The sequence below is a fragment of the Euprymna scolopes genome, chromosome 5 (assembly GCF_053919585.1).
Source record: "Euprymna scolopes isolate OS-2025 chromosome 5, ASM5391958v1, whole genome shotgun sequence".
NCBI lineage: Eukaryota > Metazoa > Mollusca > Cephalopoda > Sepiida > Sepiolidae > Euprymna > Euprymna scolopes.
The window spans coordinates 83,455,841-83,473,347 of NC_136486.1; the positions used below are offsets into that span (position 1 = coordinate 83,455,841).

The following is a 17,507-nucleotide window of genomic DNA, read 5'->3' on the forward strand; positions in this document are numbered from 1 at the left end:
GATTTCATTTTATTTCTCCTATGGATCATCATCTTTCGACCATAGTCGAGATGATAAAGTTCACATGCTCATGCCAGGGATCCGCCTCTCAACATTGGCATCCCTTGCAATGACATTTGGGTATGTGAGCATTCTACTTCTGGAATGGGTAGTAAGATTCCACAAAAGTAGGGAAAGAATAACTTCATTTATTGCTCTAGAACAATGGCCTGCAAACTGATATCATCTATTGTCAAATGGAAGTTCACCATAGATTTGTTGTATTGTCAGATGGGTCTTCCATCCAAGATTTTGAGCTCTTATGAGAAGGCAGGTATATGCACTATTCAGGCTTTTCCAACATTTTGGAAAGTGCCCAGGTTTCCAAACCATGAAGAGGATGAGCTGTATTATAAATTAAAAATTTTTGAATTTGATGTTTTTACCTAGATGTTCAAATTTTGCTTAAATCATTAGAAGCAGACGATGCCACCCACTTTCTGATGTTGAAACCTTTGAATGTGAATAAGGATGTGGTGAAACGCACTTATAATCATTGAACTATCTTTGACTGTGTCCTTAATCACTTAAGGATTTCATTTTTATTTCCATACAACGAGGAGAATCGCCATTATTTTCGTCAAAAAATTGGAAATTCTCAAATTTTCACCGATACAGAATCACATTTCTTTCAACCATTTTTTTTTTTTAAAGTTGTAACAACTTATTTATTAAAAAAAATATTTAACGTTTGTTATTTGTTCATCATTTGTTACGATGACAGATTGGAATCTTTTTTAATATTTTGCTTTTTATAAAAACAAAGGAAAACAAACTAAAATTTATTTATTTATATATGGATATGCCCTGGTGTCCATGAACCAAGCTCCAGTTATGGACAAAAAGCTCCACTGGCTTGCAGATGCCTTCAGAAAGGCAAAGGCTAAGAGAATAAACTTCCACAAAAATCTGGTTTGGAGTTTTGATTCGCTGATGGTGAAGCTTTGCAACACTATTCCGGCAACTCCTGCAGGACTGTATTGGTTTGCTTTTCCGTTAGACTGTCTGCAACACTAAGAGGGGGACCCTGGTAATGGAGTAAACCTAAGTCTCCTTATCACCCACTCAAACCTACATTTGAATAGACCAGATCAGGTCCTCCTGTTACTGGTAAACTGTAAAGTAGAACAACCTATAATACTGGGATAGAGGGGATTGCTTAGCCATGGGTAAAGGCATCCTATCTAGGAAGTAAACCTTAAAATAAATCAACACAATCCAAGGTCTAGAAATACTGGCTTGAACATCCTTGTCTCACGGAGAAGGAAAGACCTTTAGTACTTTGTTGTAAAATGTTTTCCAATGTGTGTAGCTGTAGCGTGCACACATTATCAGTTATTTGAAAAGATTGAGGGCATTTAAGGATTCCATCCATTTGCATTATGGGTTGTTACATGCAGGCAACAAATAAATCCATTTAAAAAGGAAGGGTTATACCTCTGCAGAGATGAGATTCAAATATTTTACAGCTCCAGTCAACATTAAGGATCAATCATAATTTGGGCCTTTTTCACAAGAAAGGAATTAACAAATCACCAATCCTTTATAATGGATCTCAGAGGTTTCTTTCATAAACATTTTTAAATTCCAAAAGTTTTTTTTTTTTTTTAATTGTCTTTAGCATAGAAAATCACATTTCTAGAATTTGTTTAATGATAATATAAAATTCCAATATACTTTAACCAAATTTTTGGGATGAGAATTTGTTAGTTACATTTTTCTTTGGTTCTTAATATTTCTGACAAAACCAAAAGTTTTTTCTTTTCTTTAGAACAATACAAATTGTCATATCTTTACTCACAATAAATGCTTTTTCAAAAGCCGCTTCTTCTTTCACCTTACGCATTACAACTAATTCTTTCTCTCGTCTGAAAAACAAAATGATTTTACTTAATAGATAAATAAAAAAAACATTAAAACAAAAGTAAAATTTTAGAAATGGTTTTCCTATTCATTACAGAATTGAAATAAAATATAAGTATGAAATATGCAAATAAATTTAATCCTTTCTTTAAAATGAATACTGCTTGAAAATGCAGCAAATGTGAAACTCCATTAGAATAAAAACAAAATAAGGATGCAATACCTTTCCTTCTCTTCTTTGTCTCGTTTCTCTTTTTCTTGGGCTGCAACTGCAGTTCTTTGACGACGTCGTTTGACAACAGATGCCAAGCCACCTTGCAAAAGATCAACTTCATCATCTTCCATTATTTTATTTCCATAAAAGTCTGTTATTGTTAAACCTAAATTGGTGAATATTAAAGTTTTTCAGGTTAAAAAAAAAAAAACATTCTACTATTCACATTTCTATCTAAAAAAAAAAAAAAAAAAAAGTTAGAATTTTGAGAAAAGTGCAAACATCTGTGTAGAAAATAAAAAAAGAATATTGTATCTGCAACTGATTTATTAGACTTAGCCTTGTTTTAAATTAAAAGGTTGGGAGGTAGGGTGATCAAGCTAAAATATTGGATTTAATTAGGTGGACCCAGATGTCACAAAAGCTTTGTAGAAAGTAATCAAGCTCTGCATCTAGTGTCAATTGATCGACCCTTCATGATCCAAAACAGATCCAGGTGAATGGAGTGCATTCCAAATAGTAATTATATTTGATTGCGGTCTTGAAGCGATGGCGATTTGAAAAGGGATGCAAGCGCAGACTGCAATTATTGTTGTGCAAGTGCTCAATAAAATCTTTTGGAGGTGAGGACCAAGAAAGAAAAAAAAAGTCTGGGTGGAAAGTCAGACGCTATTTCAGAGTCACTTGCAGACCTAGTAAAAATTCTATTGAGAAATAAAACCAAAAAGTAATAGCATGATTTCTGAAAGAAAGTACCTTACCCATCAAAACTGTTTTGGTATGTCATTTAAATCCGAACAAAATAGAGTGCCACAAACAGCTATCTTTAAATAAACGTAAAAGCACTCAACAGTTGTGCCCATGCCCAAACTCAAAATACCTGCATCTGTCAGAATCGAGGTGAGGATCACGTTGCCTGGCATCTGATGTGCAACACAATAAAAAAAAGATAACTAGGTTGAAATCAAACGTGCTGTGAATGGTGCATTTCGAAACATCCTGAATTTTATAACCCACCAGATTATATTTGGAACTGCCAGAGAGCATGGTTAAAGACAAAACCATGAAATAATCGCAAAGGAAGCAATTAGGTTTTAGCGATTATGTAATGTGAAATTGGTTTAGGTGATCAAAGAAACACATGAAAGAATTGAACCGTCGGGTTAGAATAATACAAATTATTTGTTTCACTAAATAGTTATTTAAATAATCCTAACACTTGTTTCTTCACTCACTATAAGAAGGTATATTTATCAACTTGTCGATTCAGTAACTGGAATGCTATCCATTTTGTTATAATTGACAGAAAGCCACTGTTCATTGCATTTATTTATTACTGTTGATATCTTGTAAAACTGATGAAATATGTTCAAATTTAATGTAACAGTTTAAGAAAATTAAGAGTTAAAACACTACAAAGGTAGAAATTTTTTTTTATCCAAACATTTAAAATAAATGTGAATATAGATTTTGCTGCATGTCAAAAGGTACATAAATTATTCCAATAATTTTATATAAGGTAAGATATTTTCCAAAAGATGGGGGGGGAAAAAAAAAAAAAAAAAAAAAAAAAAAAAAAAAAAAAAAAACTTACCTGAACTTTTAATATTTCGTGATTCTTCTTCATTAACGTTTCCATTTTTAGGATTATTTTCTTTTGTATCTGTGAAATCTTCAAGTTTGTTTTCGAGTGTTTGTATGTTGCCAAGTTCTCTTTGCTGTTTCTTTTCTTTATAAGAAGATAACTTTTTCCGCCTAATCATACAAATATGAGAATCAAGTCAGAGGAGCAAAAAAATTAATTTTATACAAAGTTTTACAGATCAAGCTATGTTCATGAAATCTTATAAAAAGTACAATTAATTCACTTACCAAAGACTTGATGCGTCTGCTTGTTTTTGTTCCATGAAATCTTGTACCGAGTATGTGCCCATGATACGTAAACACAATCCTTTGAGAATTTGCAATTTCTGCATAGGTTCCAACTCATTGAGTTCATGAGTTTCCAACAATTCAATTAATTCATCATTCTAAAATGGTAAGTGTACAAATACATTACAGACGTTTGAAGTATAAAAAAAACGTTTATTTATTGGTGCTTTTACAAACAATGATTCAAAATATTAGATTAAATTAACATCAATTTGTATATTGTCAAAATAAAAGTGAATTCTATTTTTTAAAAAACTATAGTTTATAAAGTAGTTTCCATAAAATAAAAAAATCTGTTTTAGTTGCTTTCAATATAAAAAATTTGTGAAACTTATTTTTTTTTTCTTTTAAATGAAATCAATTTCTTACCACTTCTAATTCTTCTTCTCCATCTTCTGAACTGTTGTCACTTTGTGCATCCTCAGGGCCATCACTATCATTTTTCCTTAGAGCTAAACGGACGAGTTCAGAAGCAGTGTAAGGGTTAACCGGGATGTCAGAAAGAGGAGTATTCAATTCTGAATAATCCTTGGAGGGTGAAAAAAAAAAAAAGTTTTCAGAAATTGATAGAAGTAAAATAGTGAAACTTATAAAAAATTTGCCATTTTAAATATCAAACTGTTCTCATTTTCTTTCTTCACTGACACAATCAACTAGAAAATTTGTGTTGAGAATTAAATCTATTGCTTTGTTTAATGAGGGAAGATCATTTATGAACTTGGTAAGCATGTTTCCTGTTAGTGGAAGGTTGGATTTTTTTTTTAGCATTTTTAGATATTAATTTGACTGCTGGACAGTTTACAACTGTTTTTGAACACAGACATATGATGGAATATATTGTTAGCATACTAATCTTTTTTTAGTGTCATCATCATTAAGAATTATCTCAGCATTTACTATGCCTTTCTATCAAGATGACAAAATGACCATTTGACATAATCTGACCTCTGAATTCAGTAGTGATAAAACTGGGTTGAACGGATTGAAAAAAAATGGAACTGATCTTTGAACTAATTAAGATCATAAAGAGCAAAGAAATTCTTCCACTATATTTAAAAAGGCAGGGCCCTTACTATACATGGGTAACTAAACAAGGACAAAATCTTTGCTAACCATTCTTTGAACATGTACATTGTACAGTAAACTTCTTAAAAACTTTTCAGATTCATAGGAAGTCCACTTCGGAATCCATGTCTTATCAGCAAATAACATAAACAATACTGTGAAACTGTCAAGGAAAAAGATCTGAACACCATTCAGTCCCTTCCATTCTGCAGAATAAAAATACTGTTCCATTTATCACTTACGTGTGTGTGTTGTGGTGGTGGGGGGGTCATGTTCTATGAAAAAATGTTTTGTGCATGGTGTATGAAAGTAAAAATAATATTAACTAAAACCTGCCACTGTAAGTATCAAATAAACCATATTTTATTTTTACTTCGTTAATTGGACTGCATATGATCCGCATGGAATTTTTAATATGGACTTCTGATGTTGACATGCATAAATTTTCACTGACCATCTACTTTGCAGTTATTTGAAAATTTTATTAAGATCTATTTTAAACATATTTTAATCTAATAAAACTCTACACTTAGAGCATGTATATGTTTATCTCATAACATAATTGGAAAACAAATTTATCGTTGATTTTCCTAAATAATTGATCTGATAGCTTGTCAGTTTTGTAAGACTTGTTTGCAGAGGAGAAAGCTTATAAATCATCAAAACATGTTAATACATAATTTTATACTATAGAAACAGACACTATCAAGTTGTGGTAAAATGTATTTTTACAAGCTAATGATATGTTCGAGATTATGTTCGTTATTAGTGCTTCAATGTTTTATGCTATTCATTAACGTGTTGGTGTCAATAATAATTCATTGTCTCCATTAGTTTGTTGCATTTTCTTTCACTTGCAGTCTTGTTACGCTCCATTACTTTGCTAGTTATGCTATTCAGTAACAAGTAGAGAATACCAGTACTCTAGACTTATCTCCATAAACGTGAAAGGAAAGTATAATACCTACCTCAGAAATTTCGTCTTGTAACAAAGTTTGTAATAGTATAACAAGAATTTGAGATATATATGCAAATCCATCACCATTGTCAACAAGTGCTTTCATCAATAAATCTACAAACAGAAATGTTATTTGGCATCATTTAAATGAAATTGTTAAAATAGTTTTTGAAATTCAAACATAAATGATCACATTTATTCTATCAATTCTTTTTATTAAATGTATTTTCTAAGAATTAATCTTAAAGAAACCGTTATAATTGATGCCTTTGCCTTATTTATATATAAGAGTATGTGTGTGAAATACTAATTGCCAGACATTTTAAGATATTTTTCAATAAAAAGGAAAAAATTTAAATGTTGAAGACAAGCCCATCTATTTACATTGCGGTAAGATGTTTAATCTTTATTAAATGTATCCCTGTTTCATGCAATACTACCTTAAGAATTATTTTATTGAAAAATAAAATTCTTATTTTAGTTAAAATCAAACTGTCTATCCTATAAACTGACATATTTAGAATGAATACGCATATAAAGTTCAAATATAGAAAAAAAATTAATTTAGATTTTTCAATAATTTTGACTATCATCTTATGAAATATAGTTTAACTGAAAAATAAACATTCCCTGATTCACGTAAAAATGTATTTGTTCTTTCTCTAATAAAAATAAATGAATAAGAATAATAATTATGAATAGGATTTGAAAATATCTTTGAGTATACTGAGTGAATAGACCAACATATTTACAATATTTGATCATTAATAATTAAACACTGTTGCCCGATGTTTACAATTTAAAAGTTAAATCTTTTGTTGTGATTAGAATTCTTTACTATTTTTTTTAACCACTACACGTTTAAAAATTAAAATAAATTTCATTTCAATATATAATTAAATGAAGTATATATTTTTCATGTGTTTTCATTAATTTAAACAAATTATGCATAGACTTTCTATTATTTAGTATTAAATAATCGGTTGTTGTCCAGAATTCAACCTAATTAAAAAAATAAATATACAGAAAAATTAGCATAAAATGAAAATGTCTTATTCCAAAAATTATGTAAATTTAGTATCTTTTATATAGAAAATCATTTTTTTATTATTTTTTTTTTTAACAATTTTAATAGTAAATCATATTAGTTACTATTACATAATCTTCTACAAATTTGCAAGTATATCGTTGGTATCACTTTCATCACAATGATTGTTATGATTAAAAAAATGTGTTGAAAAGCAATTTACAAAAACTGAGCATGTCATAATACTGTGGTTAAAAATAGATATGAAAATGGATTTTTAACATTATCTAAGAATTAGAGATGGATTTTTATAAATTATAATAGGAACCATCTTTAGAAAAAAAAAATGAAAACAGTGAAAGCTCATGGAAATATTTCAGGTACAAGTTTTGAATTTCAAACATAAATCTGAATAATTGCCAGAGTAAAACAAGGTATCATAGAATTATGAAAAAGTAATTTGTTTTACCTGTATAAAAAACTTGTTCATCTTGGGGCATAAGCAATCCAGAAAAACAATTAATGAACTCTGCAATCATAGTCACATCACCAAAAGCCTCTACAGGAAGCCCATCTGGATTAGGAACCATTTTTGGTCGAGGAAGTGCTTTACTTTCCAAATCTTTATCTTCATAGCGCTAATAATGAAAAGTTTTGAGTAAAATAAAAAGCTACAAAACAAACCTATGTTATTATTTAAGAATAAACAAAGTTACATTTCAAATACTGAAAAAAAAAAAAAAAAAAAAAAAAAAAAAAAAAAAAAAAATGGAAATGACAAAAAGATTTAAAAAAATTTTTTAGTAAAAAGATTTTCTATTGAAAACTTATTCATGAAGCATTTTGATATTCTAAGATTTATCAGATGGTACACTACACTTTTTCCTACTGCCTACATTCAACCTTATTGCAGTTATATAGTTAACTTTAACCAATTCTTAACCTTATATACCAAAACGAACATTGGTAGCTTGTATAAACTAAAAGCAATCTGCATACAAATCTTTTCCAGATTTAACATGGCTGCCAAAGATGAGACTGTATGGACTCTAGTCAGATAGTTCTCTCTGATCTCAGGTGGTGATCATCAGGTTCTTCTTTATAAAGATTGGGGAGAGAGGTTCTTTTTCCTCTGCTACTTCCTTAGGTGAACTTGCATCTTCAGCAACAAACCCTCATCCATTCTCTGAACATGTGTCAATCTCTGACATTGCTGTAGCTGAATCAAGAGTGCAAATCCTTCATATGGTGGGGAACGTTGTTCACAAGTATGGACCTAACGCTATCAGTCAAAATCTTGAAAAGCCAAAATACTATGCAAGATTTATCAGAGTATACTTTGTCTTCAACGTCTGACCCACTGCACTGTACCTGGTATCTAATTCAGCATTTACCTTGGGTGGCTATAGCCGACTTCCTCCAAAGGAGGAAGTTTCTAAGGAAACTTAAATTCACTAGTGGTTTCCAGTTGTACATCTCATTGCACTCTTTTCTACTGTCACCTTAGATGCCCTCCAACTCCTTTATTATTGCTTTGACTTCAATGTGGTTCTGCCCCCAGTTAGCCTTACATATCAGAATGCATATTGATAATATACAGAAGGTGAAGCAGATCACATATCTGTGTTTTCTAGATGGACAAAGATGAAAGAATGTGAACCTTTATTTTCAGGTTAATCATTAAGTTTCATCACAAATACTTACCCTGTTCAGTTCTCTTGCCTTTTTTCTCATCTCTGCTCGTTTTACTTTTCTTTCTTCAGCTTGTTTTCTTTTTGCCTCTTCTTTCTTTTTTTGTAAATAAGCTTCTCTTTGATCAGCAGACATTGATTTCCTACAATGTGACAAATTTATCAATCAAAATTATCTTTTTATTAAAAAATTTTTGGGATTAGCTCAATGTGATAAACTCGGAAAACTTTAGACAATGCTAACAATAAAATTACATTATCATAACAAAGAATATTCCAAAATTAACAAATTAGACCATTCCTGTAAAGACCTGGTCCTTGTTGATTTTGCAGTGGAAATTTAGTTCTGTGTAGTTCTAGGAGGTCCCTCCCAGGCTTTACCTTCTCTCTTTGAGAAGAGGGTTAGTTTATTGTAGGGCTACCCAGGTACCTTTTGCAGGTCAGAGTGCTCCTGCTCTGGGTTGTTGACTTCTCAATCCCACTTTCTAACCCTGGTGTCGTAGTTCTTTCAGTGGGAGAGAAGTAAACAGCTTCCAAAATTAACGAGATAAAAACAATTGAAATCCCTTGAAAATAACTTAAAATTATCCAACACACTAAAGATCTCAGGCTTTCTTAATCTACTAATATAAGTGGATATTTTTTTAAAAGGCAAAAATGGAATTGCTAATTGTTTTGGTTCAGATTTCAATCTTAAAAAAAAGAAAGCAAAATCTTTATGATGTACATATCCGTCATAGAACAAAAATGTCATATTCCAAAAATCATGTAAATTTATCAGATAGTGTTTTTGTTGTAGAAAATCATTTTTTTTTTTTTTTTTTTTTACAATCATTACTGATTAATAGTAATTTGCCTTTTTTCTTTTTCCTTCAACATCTTTCCCACAGAAGAGACATTGCGAGCCTGTCCCTACTATCATTATTTTCATGGTAAGTGCTCATCTGAGCTTAAATCACCTAACCAAACCTTCACAAAAAATATTTGTCTAGCTACAACCACCATCAATAATTTCTCTTACTTCCTATCTGTGCTTAAATCAAAACGCGAATTCCATGAACAAAGCTTCTTTTCTAGAACTGATTGCCTGTGGAACTATTTTGCTGGCCTGTTTTCCAGCTGACTATGATATGGTTGTCTTTAAGTCCTATATAAACAAGTTCTTGTTAAGCTATCCACTTAAATAATTAAATTCTACCCTATTTCCACCACTAACTGTTGTCCCGATGACCTCTGTACAGTCATAACCCCTTATCCCCGAGTGGCCTTTGGATCTTGATAAGTGGTGACCCCTTTGTAAAAAAAAAAAAAATAAGGATAAAAAATAATTAGATCTAAAATTCTTCAGCATAAAAAAAAAAAAAAAAAAAAAAAAAAAAATGTAATGTGAATCAATAAAATAAACCATCTTCTTGTATGTGTTTTACTCCATTTTCTTTTTCTATAAATCCTAATTCATTTTCAATACTTAATTTCACACTACCTAGCTCATGAAGCTTATTTTTAAACTTTTACACACACATTTTTCAATTTAAAGTTGATGTAGGGTACTAGTTGAATATTTCAAATTCTTTTTTTGTCCAAGATTTAAACTAATTTAGATCTTTCAATGTAACTCCATCATTGCTAGAGATCAAATAACAGGGAAAATACTTACAGTTTCTTTTTCTCTTCATTCAATTCATAAGCTTTTTGAACAACACCCTTAACCTCAGCAGGCAATTTCTCTCTCTGTTGAGCAGACAAAAGAATAACTTTTTGTAGAGTCTTCTTGTATTCATTTTTGTTTGAATCTTTGTTTTTCATTGCAGCTATTAATCTGAAAAAATAAATAAAATCTCATTAAAATAAAAAAAAAATTTCAATTGAAAAAGACATTAAATTAAAGAGCAAAATATTTCATATAATATATATTATTTCTTTTGTGTTTTTCTGAAGATTTGTTTCATTCGCCTAATATAAATTTTGGTCATATTATTGCTGCTCCAGACAGGTTACCTTTTCTGTTGTATATATATGTTTGCTTATTTTCATTTTTACATCTGGATATAGAATTTTAAACATTTTTTTTTTCATAAACTATACTTACTTGGTTATATCATTTTCACTAATTCCTGTAGAACTTGGGGATTGAAAATAGCGAGATTTTACTTAACTTAATTTGCAGAAATTTTATTAATAGTACATTGTTAAATTCTTTGCCTGATAGAATGATGAATTCTTTATTTTGGAATTTTGAAACATTGTTTCTTCCAGCTGTTCACCATTGTTTTGAATATGTTGAGGGATCTTTGTGAATATCTTTATTTTCATGTTGTGAAGAATCCTTGTTTTCAATCATATTCCTTTTTCTCTAGTTTCAGAGTGGTAGAATGTTGTTGCAGATTGATTCGACAGATCCGAGTGACATATTTGAGAAGAAATTTGGTGCTTGTTTACATTGATCTTTTAAACCAATGCATTTCAGGTGAAAACATTATACTTGTGTGTCATGGTGAAATTAGTATAAATTCCAAAAGTTGCAAAAAATGATCCAGTAGAAAAATAATTACAAGTGAAAATAGAATTTGAATTATCAGGAAGCAAGAAGTGTGTGATCAATTCCGAGGAATATAATTAAGGGTCCATCATTTTTAAACATATGCATTTCAGATCACGATTGTGACATTTTTTTAAATACATGTAGCACATCTACTGGATCATTTTTTGTAAATTTTTGGAATTTATACTAATTTTGTCATAACATGTACATATATGTTTTCAAGTGAGATACATTAATTTAAAAGATCAGCAATGTAGATAAGCAACAAAATTTTTCTCTATAAAAAGAGAATGTTGTGCAATTGAATTTTCCTCTACTAATTCACAGACTATAAAACTGTGAAAAGGCGGTAGTTAATGATTTAATTTTGTTGTGGAGTCAAAAAAATTGTTTTAAACATTTACATATGCTCCTCATCAACCAATTTATCAAAGATGAAGTGACCAAGAGGGAAATCCATTCACCTTGATTCAACAAGAGTAAATGTTATACTCATACTTAAGAGACAAGGATGCCTGTAAATCAGGTGTTGCTACACAGAAATATGTGCTTATTTAGAGGAATGTCCAATGACAAAATCTTGACTCTTGGTAAGACTAATCCTACAGTCATTGCCTTCTAGGACTAGATTAAGCAGAGTTTGTCTCTTGCAAAAGGGATCATAAGAAAAAGATTTGATCTGCCATAGGGCTCGAGATGACCTATTTGTATCAAGATTCTCCAACAACCTTTCTAGCTCAACTAAGTGGTTTGTCAAAGTTGAGGAAAATATGTATTGTCAGTTCCTAGAGCACTCAACTATTAAGATCTTATGTTCAATAATGATAACTAATAGTTTTGAAAAAATTCTTAAAGTTTAAGATTAGATTTTCAATTCTAGAAAACTATTTTTCAATTCAAGAAATGCATCATACACACTAGCAGGAAGACCTGACGTTGCCCAGGATTGAATAAGGATCAACAAATGTTATACACTTTCAATACTTTTATTGTCATTGAAATCGCCCATTTTTCAATCAAATCAATTGATTGCCTGCTCTAGTCTGAGACTCATCATGATGCACAGGAGAAAGGTTCACATGCCTCTTCACAGAAACTTAGTCCACAATACATTGTAGTTTATATTGCACTGTAGAGAACTTACTGTTGATTTTATGAAATTATTTTTATATAATGACTTGAATTAAAGCTTAAAATGCAAAAGTCAAGTATCATAATTGCATTGTGCTATAAAAAGAAACATTCATTTCGAACAAACCTGTCTTACCAAAGTACCTACATTTGTGCAAAATTTCATAGTAATCAGTCCATCCATTTTGGAGTTCATAGGGAACATACACATGCACACACAAAATGCCATTTATATATAAGTAGAGATATATTTAGTTTGTTTTGTAGTTGACTGGGTTTAATGGATCTGCAGATGACTTGTCACGTCAATGTGAGTTTGAAAGTATCAACCACAGGTGAGGCACCTATGGTCAGTAACTGTCGTTAAGGTGATTGCTTCTCTTAATTTGTGGAATGTGTGCTTCCTCTCTTCTCATCCAAACGGTTTGGCTGCTTCCATGGAGCCTCTGTTGATCAAACCACGCCACTCATCTGTTCTTTGCTAAAACCTCCTATGATCCGGTACCTAAGCCTAAGACTTAAGGACACCTTTAGATTGTCTTTGAAGCATTTCTTCTGGTCGCCTATGTCTTTTTCCACTCAAAAGGTCACCATACAAGAGGTGCTTTGGAAGGCACTCATTAGACAAACAACATGTCGAGCCCAATGAATCTGGGACTTCTGAAGTTATGTGAAGAAAGATGGTAGTTTGGCCCAGGGATCTTGTCTTCCAATTGATGTTCATAATTTTTCTGAAGCCAGTCATATGAAAGTGATTTAGTTTCTTTGCGTGTTTGGCATAGATTATCCAAGTCTCACAAGCATACAGCAATGTAGTGATGACCACAGCTCAATATACTTGCAGTTTGGTTTCAAGACAGATACATCTGTGGTCCCAGATGTTGCATAACCCTCCAAAAGTAGAGATGACTTTGGCTAGTCTGTTATATATACATACATACACAGATTTTACTTCCACCGTAACAAAATCAAAACAAGAATAATCAGCTTTTACCTATGTGCATTCAGAATTTGTACTCCACAATATACAGACCTCAGAATTCAAATACATCAAATTTACTCTAAACATCACAATACCCTAGATATTTCATATTAAATTCAAAAAATCCTCCCCTTACAACTATATTCCAGAAACAAACAAAAACTCATATACATCTGACACTTCTTTTATGAACAGACATATTTTACCTATCATCACCAAAAATACACTAAATAAACTACAAATTCTAAAACAATACAAACTACACCACAAACTCTAAGACATTAAAAAAAAAAGAAAGAAAGAAAAAACATAACAAAAAACACTGCATCTAATGCAGCTACATATACTGTCCCATGCCATAATTGTCATCAGACAATCATGGTAAAACTCAATGGGAAGAGATTAAAATAATGCACTATTCTTTTATGCAGTACATGATCATCTTTGTAAATTTCAAAGACGGCTATACTCATTCTCTGAAGATTTCTTGAATCGGTAATCATTTTTAACTCACACAATGTAATAGCTTCTAGAATTTATCTCCATTATTTAGCAAACTTATACTAACCCAAGAGAGCTCTTCAAGTTAGATCCAGGCTAGCTATTTTACATAACTTCAGAAACTTATGATATATTAAAAAAAAAATTCTGGTCATAATCATACATATTTTTAATTCTAATAACTTTATTTTATTAGAAATTATTCTTATATCATAAACACACTAAATATTTTTAAATATTATACTTGTCTGTAATTTCTTCAAATAAATTATTTTGAAACAGTTTTAAAATAAAGACAAAATGTTAATGAACCTATAAATCATTTTGGTTTTGCCTTTTACATATATAAAGACAATTATTTTTAACATTTACAAATTCTTCCATGAATAAAAAAAATAAAACATTTCCTCATAAAATAATATTCATTAATTTCAAGAAAATTATATTCAATCAAATAAAAACTATCTTTCCTCAAAGATAAGTCATCTCAATAAAGTACAACTATTATCGATCTCATAGATATCAAAATTTACAATAAATTCTACTTTTATAGGGGGGAAAAAAGTTAGAATAACTTACTTCCGCACAATCAACGGTGGTTTCTGAGGAGAAGCAGCAGTGACCGTTTTCTTTTTGTCTGGTGTACGAGGCCCCTTTTTGGCTGACATTTCTAACAATGTCATCTGTTTCATATTCTAAAAAAAAAAATAAAAAAAAAAATAAAAAAATAAAAAAATATAAAATAAAATAAAAAAATTTAAAAACAATGTCATCTGTTTCCTATTCTAAAAAAATGAAAATAAAATAAAAATAAAAAATTTAACAATGTCATCTGTTTCATATTCTAAAAAAAAAAATATAAAATAAAAATAAATTTAAAACAATGTCATCTGTTTCATATTCTAAAAAAAAAAAAATAAAATAAAATAAAAATAAAAAATTTAAAAACATACATTTGAAAATAATTATACTGTTATATTAAACAAATAAAACAATTAAAAATGTAAGTCTTATGAAATAGTTGTATATAAACAAGATTGAGTTCTGTTTTTTTAGATATGATAATATGATAAAAGAAATTGTTTTAAATTTGACATACCTTTCCTTTCTTGGGAGTTCCTTTGTCTTTCTCTTTCATTTTTATTTTCTCCTTCATCTTTTCTTTCATTTTATTTTTCAATTTCTCTTTCTTCTTTTTCTCTTTTTCTTTCTCCTTTTCTTTATCTTTTTTCTTTTTTTTATCATCCTTCACAGATTTTTTCTTTAATTGGGCTTGATCCTTTTGTGGACTTTTGCTCTTTTTAGGTGTTGCTTTCTTAGGCGTACCTTTTTTGGGAGAACTCTTTTTTGGGGAATCTTTTTTCGGTGTACACTGTCGACTGTCAGATTTTTTCACTTTAACAGGCGTGCGTTGCAGTTTTAAAGTACTTAACGGTACATCATCCTTATCTTTTTTCTTTGGTAGTTTCTTTTTTAATTTGCCCAAAGAGCATTCTTCACTCGAGTCCGAATCACTATCACTGGTATCAATTACTATAATAGATTTGGATTTAGGATTTGGGATTTTTTTCTTTAAGGTGGAAATTTTCTTCTTCGTGCCGCTCGTATCAAGTTTACTTTGCTTTTTCTTGGTTTTGCCATCTTCATCTTTTTTCTTTTTCACAGTTTTGTTTTTCTTTTCCTTTTCGATTTTTGCCTTTTTCACATTGCTTGAACCAGATTTATTCAGAGGCAATTTACGTTTCTTTGTTCCATTTTCATTTAAAGACATGGGTTCTTGAATCTAAAAAAAAAAGAAAAAAAAAAAGAAAAAGAGATTTAGCAATTTGTTTTGAATTAGCTTTTTTTTTTTTTTTTTTTTTTTTGGTAAAGTGAAAGAGATCAGAAACTTAAATATGAGAAAGATATAAATAAAACAGAATTCAATTAAAGAAACTTAATTTTGTTTCAAATAAAATTTCATTAACAAGACAATTTAAAATTTGGAAAAGGACTTCATTACTCATATAAGTGATAATAGTCCTGTTATGTAAATTTGAAGAAAGAGAACATTTGTTTTATTTTTTTATAACATTTACTTTCATGAATTAGATTTAACCAGTGACATATTTTTAAAACATTGGAGTTCAGTAAAAAAATATTTATTATTCACAAAAGAAATGCCTTTATAAAAAAAAAAAAAAATACACTTTGCATTATATTAACTGCAAAACAATGAAATTTTTTTGCAAATGAAGAATCCAAATGATTTCTATTGTCATTGAAGTTTTAATTCATAAAAACATTCTCTACCTGTACAAAGTATCAGTTACAAATTTTCATTATTCTTTATATGGACTTACTTTCATTGGAGACAAGAAAACATCAGCAATTTTATTTTGTATACCATGTTTTTTTATCATTGTTTCATCAACCACCCAAGGACTGGAAAATGTCTGTCCAGCACGTAATGCATGAGTTCGAATGAATAACCGCAAAAGCTCTTTTGAAGGTGGCCGATCAACACGACTAAAAAATAAAATACCAAATAGTCTTACCATTAACAAGAATATCATTAAATATAAACATTTTATATCTTCATATATTATCAACTTTGATTATCATAACCAATAAAATTGAATTTTTCCTTATTGCTACACATTATTTCATCATTGTAAAAGTTAAAATATGTTTTACTTCTTTATTATTATGCAAATATTAAATTGTTCTTTTCCTTTAATAAAAATGTTCCTAATTAGATATATATAATGTTTCTATTAAAAAAAAAAAAAAAAAAAAAAATTTCTTTCAAAAAGTAGATAATCAATTGCTGTAGAGTTTGCCAAAGTTACTTTTTCTGATTTTAAAAGATTTGGGTATTTTTGCTATGAACTCATATTGGTTGCGTTAATAAAAAAAAATTTTTTTAAAAAGTCATGTTAGAAAATTAAAAATGGTTAGTTGTGGAACCGGTATTCAACTAGTACTACATAGAATTGCAGTTTTCTTTTTAGACATTTTTCTTAGTGTTTCTCTTGTTTGATATAAAAAGGAAGAGTACCTACATATGCATGTGTAATACAAGCCAGCATGTCATAGAAGATTATTTCCCTTGTTCTAATATAAAGATGCCACATGATCTTATTCCATGTCCATGGACTCCAAATAGTAAATCAATTTTATTATTAAAATTCTACTCATTTTGTATAAATTTTAGTGTACACTAATATTTTTCACTGGTAAGTATATCCAAAAGAATTCCTGTCATTCTTTTTTAAATTTACATATTTTGTACATACCTCAATCTAACATTCAAAGAAGTGGACATTATTTTACTGTCTAAGAATGTTTTCTCAACAAAATTCTAATGAAATATATAGAAAACAACAAAAGATATTAATAAAACAATAAAAATAATTAATGCTCACGTTAAATCAGCAGCTGGAACACAATTGATGATTTTGTCTTCCTCTTCAAGTTTTATACTGTATTTGTAAGGGAGTAACTGTGTATAAAGAAAATATAACATCAGTTTAACATGTTTTATAGGCTGGCATACTATTTTCTGGAGGATTTCTTCAAA

General features: G+C 29.7%; 1 protein-coding gene across 4 annotated transcripts in view; it reads right to left on the minus strand.

Annotated features, from left to right (window-relative positions):
- LOC145276898 (tyrosine-protein kinase BAZ1B-like) overlaps positions 1 to 17,507 on the minus strand; it is an 81,272-nt gene that overhangs the window by 47,369 nt on the left and 16,396 nt on the right. For all 4 annotated transcript variants that reach the window (XR_013868049.1, XM_080128340.1, XM_080128342.1 and 1 more), the window contains 13 exons: positions 17,353 to 17,429; positions 16,288 to 16,453; positions 15,045 to 15,728; positions 14,525 to 14,640; positions 10,447 to 10,608; positions 8,803 to 8,932; positions 7,568 to 7,736; positions 6,082 to 6,185; positions 4,418 to 4,576; positions 3,989 to 4,146; positions 3,711 to 3,871; positions 2,126 to 2,282; positions 1,841 to 1,907 (listed from right to left, as the gene is read on the minus strand). Coding sequence is in view for 3 of the 4 variants with exons in the window: in XM_080128340.1 (XP_079984466.1) it covers positions 1,841 to 1,907; positions 2,126 to 2,282; positions 3,711 to 3,871; positions 3,989 to 4,146; positions 4,418 to 4,576; positions 6,082 to 6,185; positions 7,568 to 7,736; positions 8,803 to 8,932; positions 10,447 to 10,608; positions 14,525 to 14,640; positions 15,045 to 15,728; positions 16,288 to 16,453; positions 17,353 to 17,429 (2,310 nt within the window). In the remaining variant the exon portion in view is untranslated. The remainder of the gene's footprint in view (positions 1 to 1,840; positions 1,908 to 2,125; positions 2,283 to 3,710; positions 3,872 to 3,988; positions 4,147 to 4,417; positions 4,577 to 6,081; positions 6,186 to 7,567; positions 7,737 to 8,802; positions 8,933 to 10,446; positions 10,609 to 14,524; positions 14,641 to 15,044; positions 15,729 to 16,287; positions 16,454 to 17,352; positions 17,430 to 17,507) is intronic.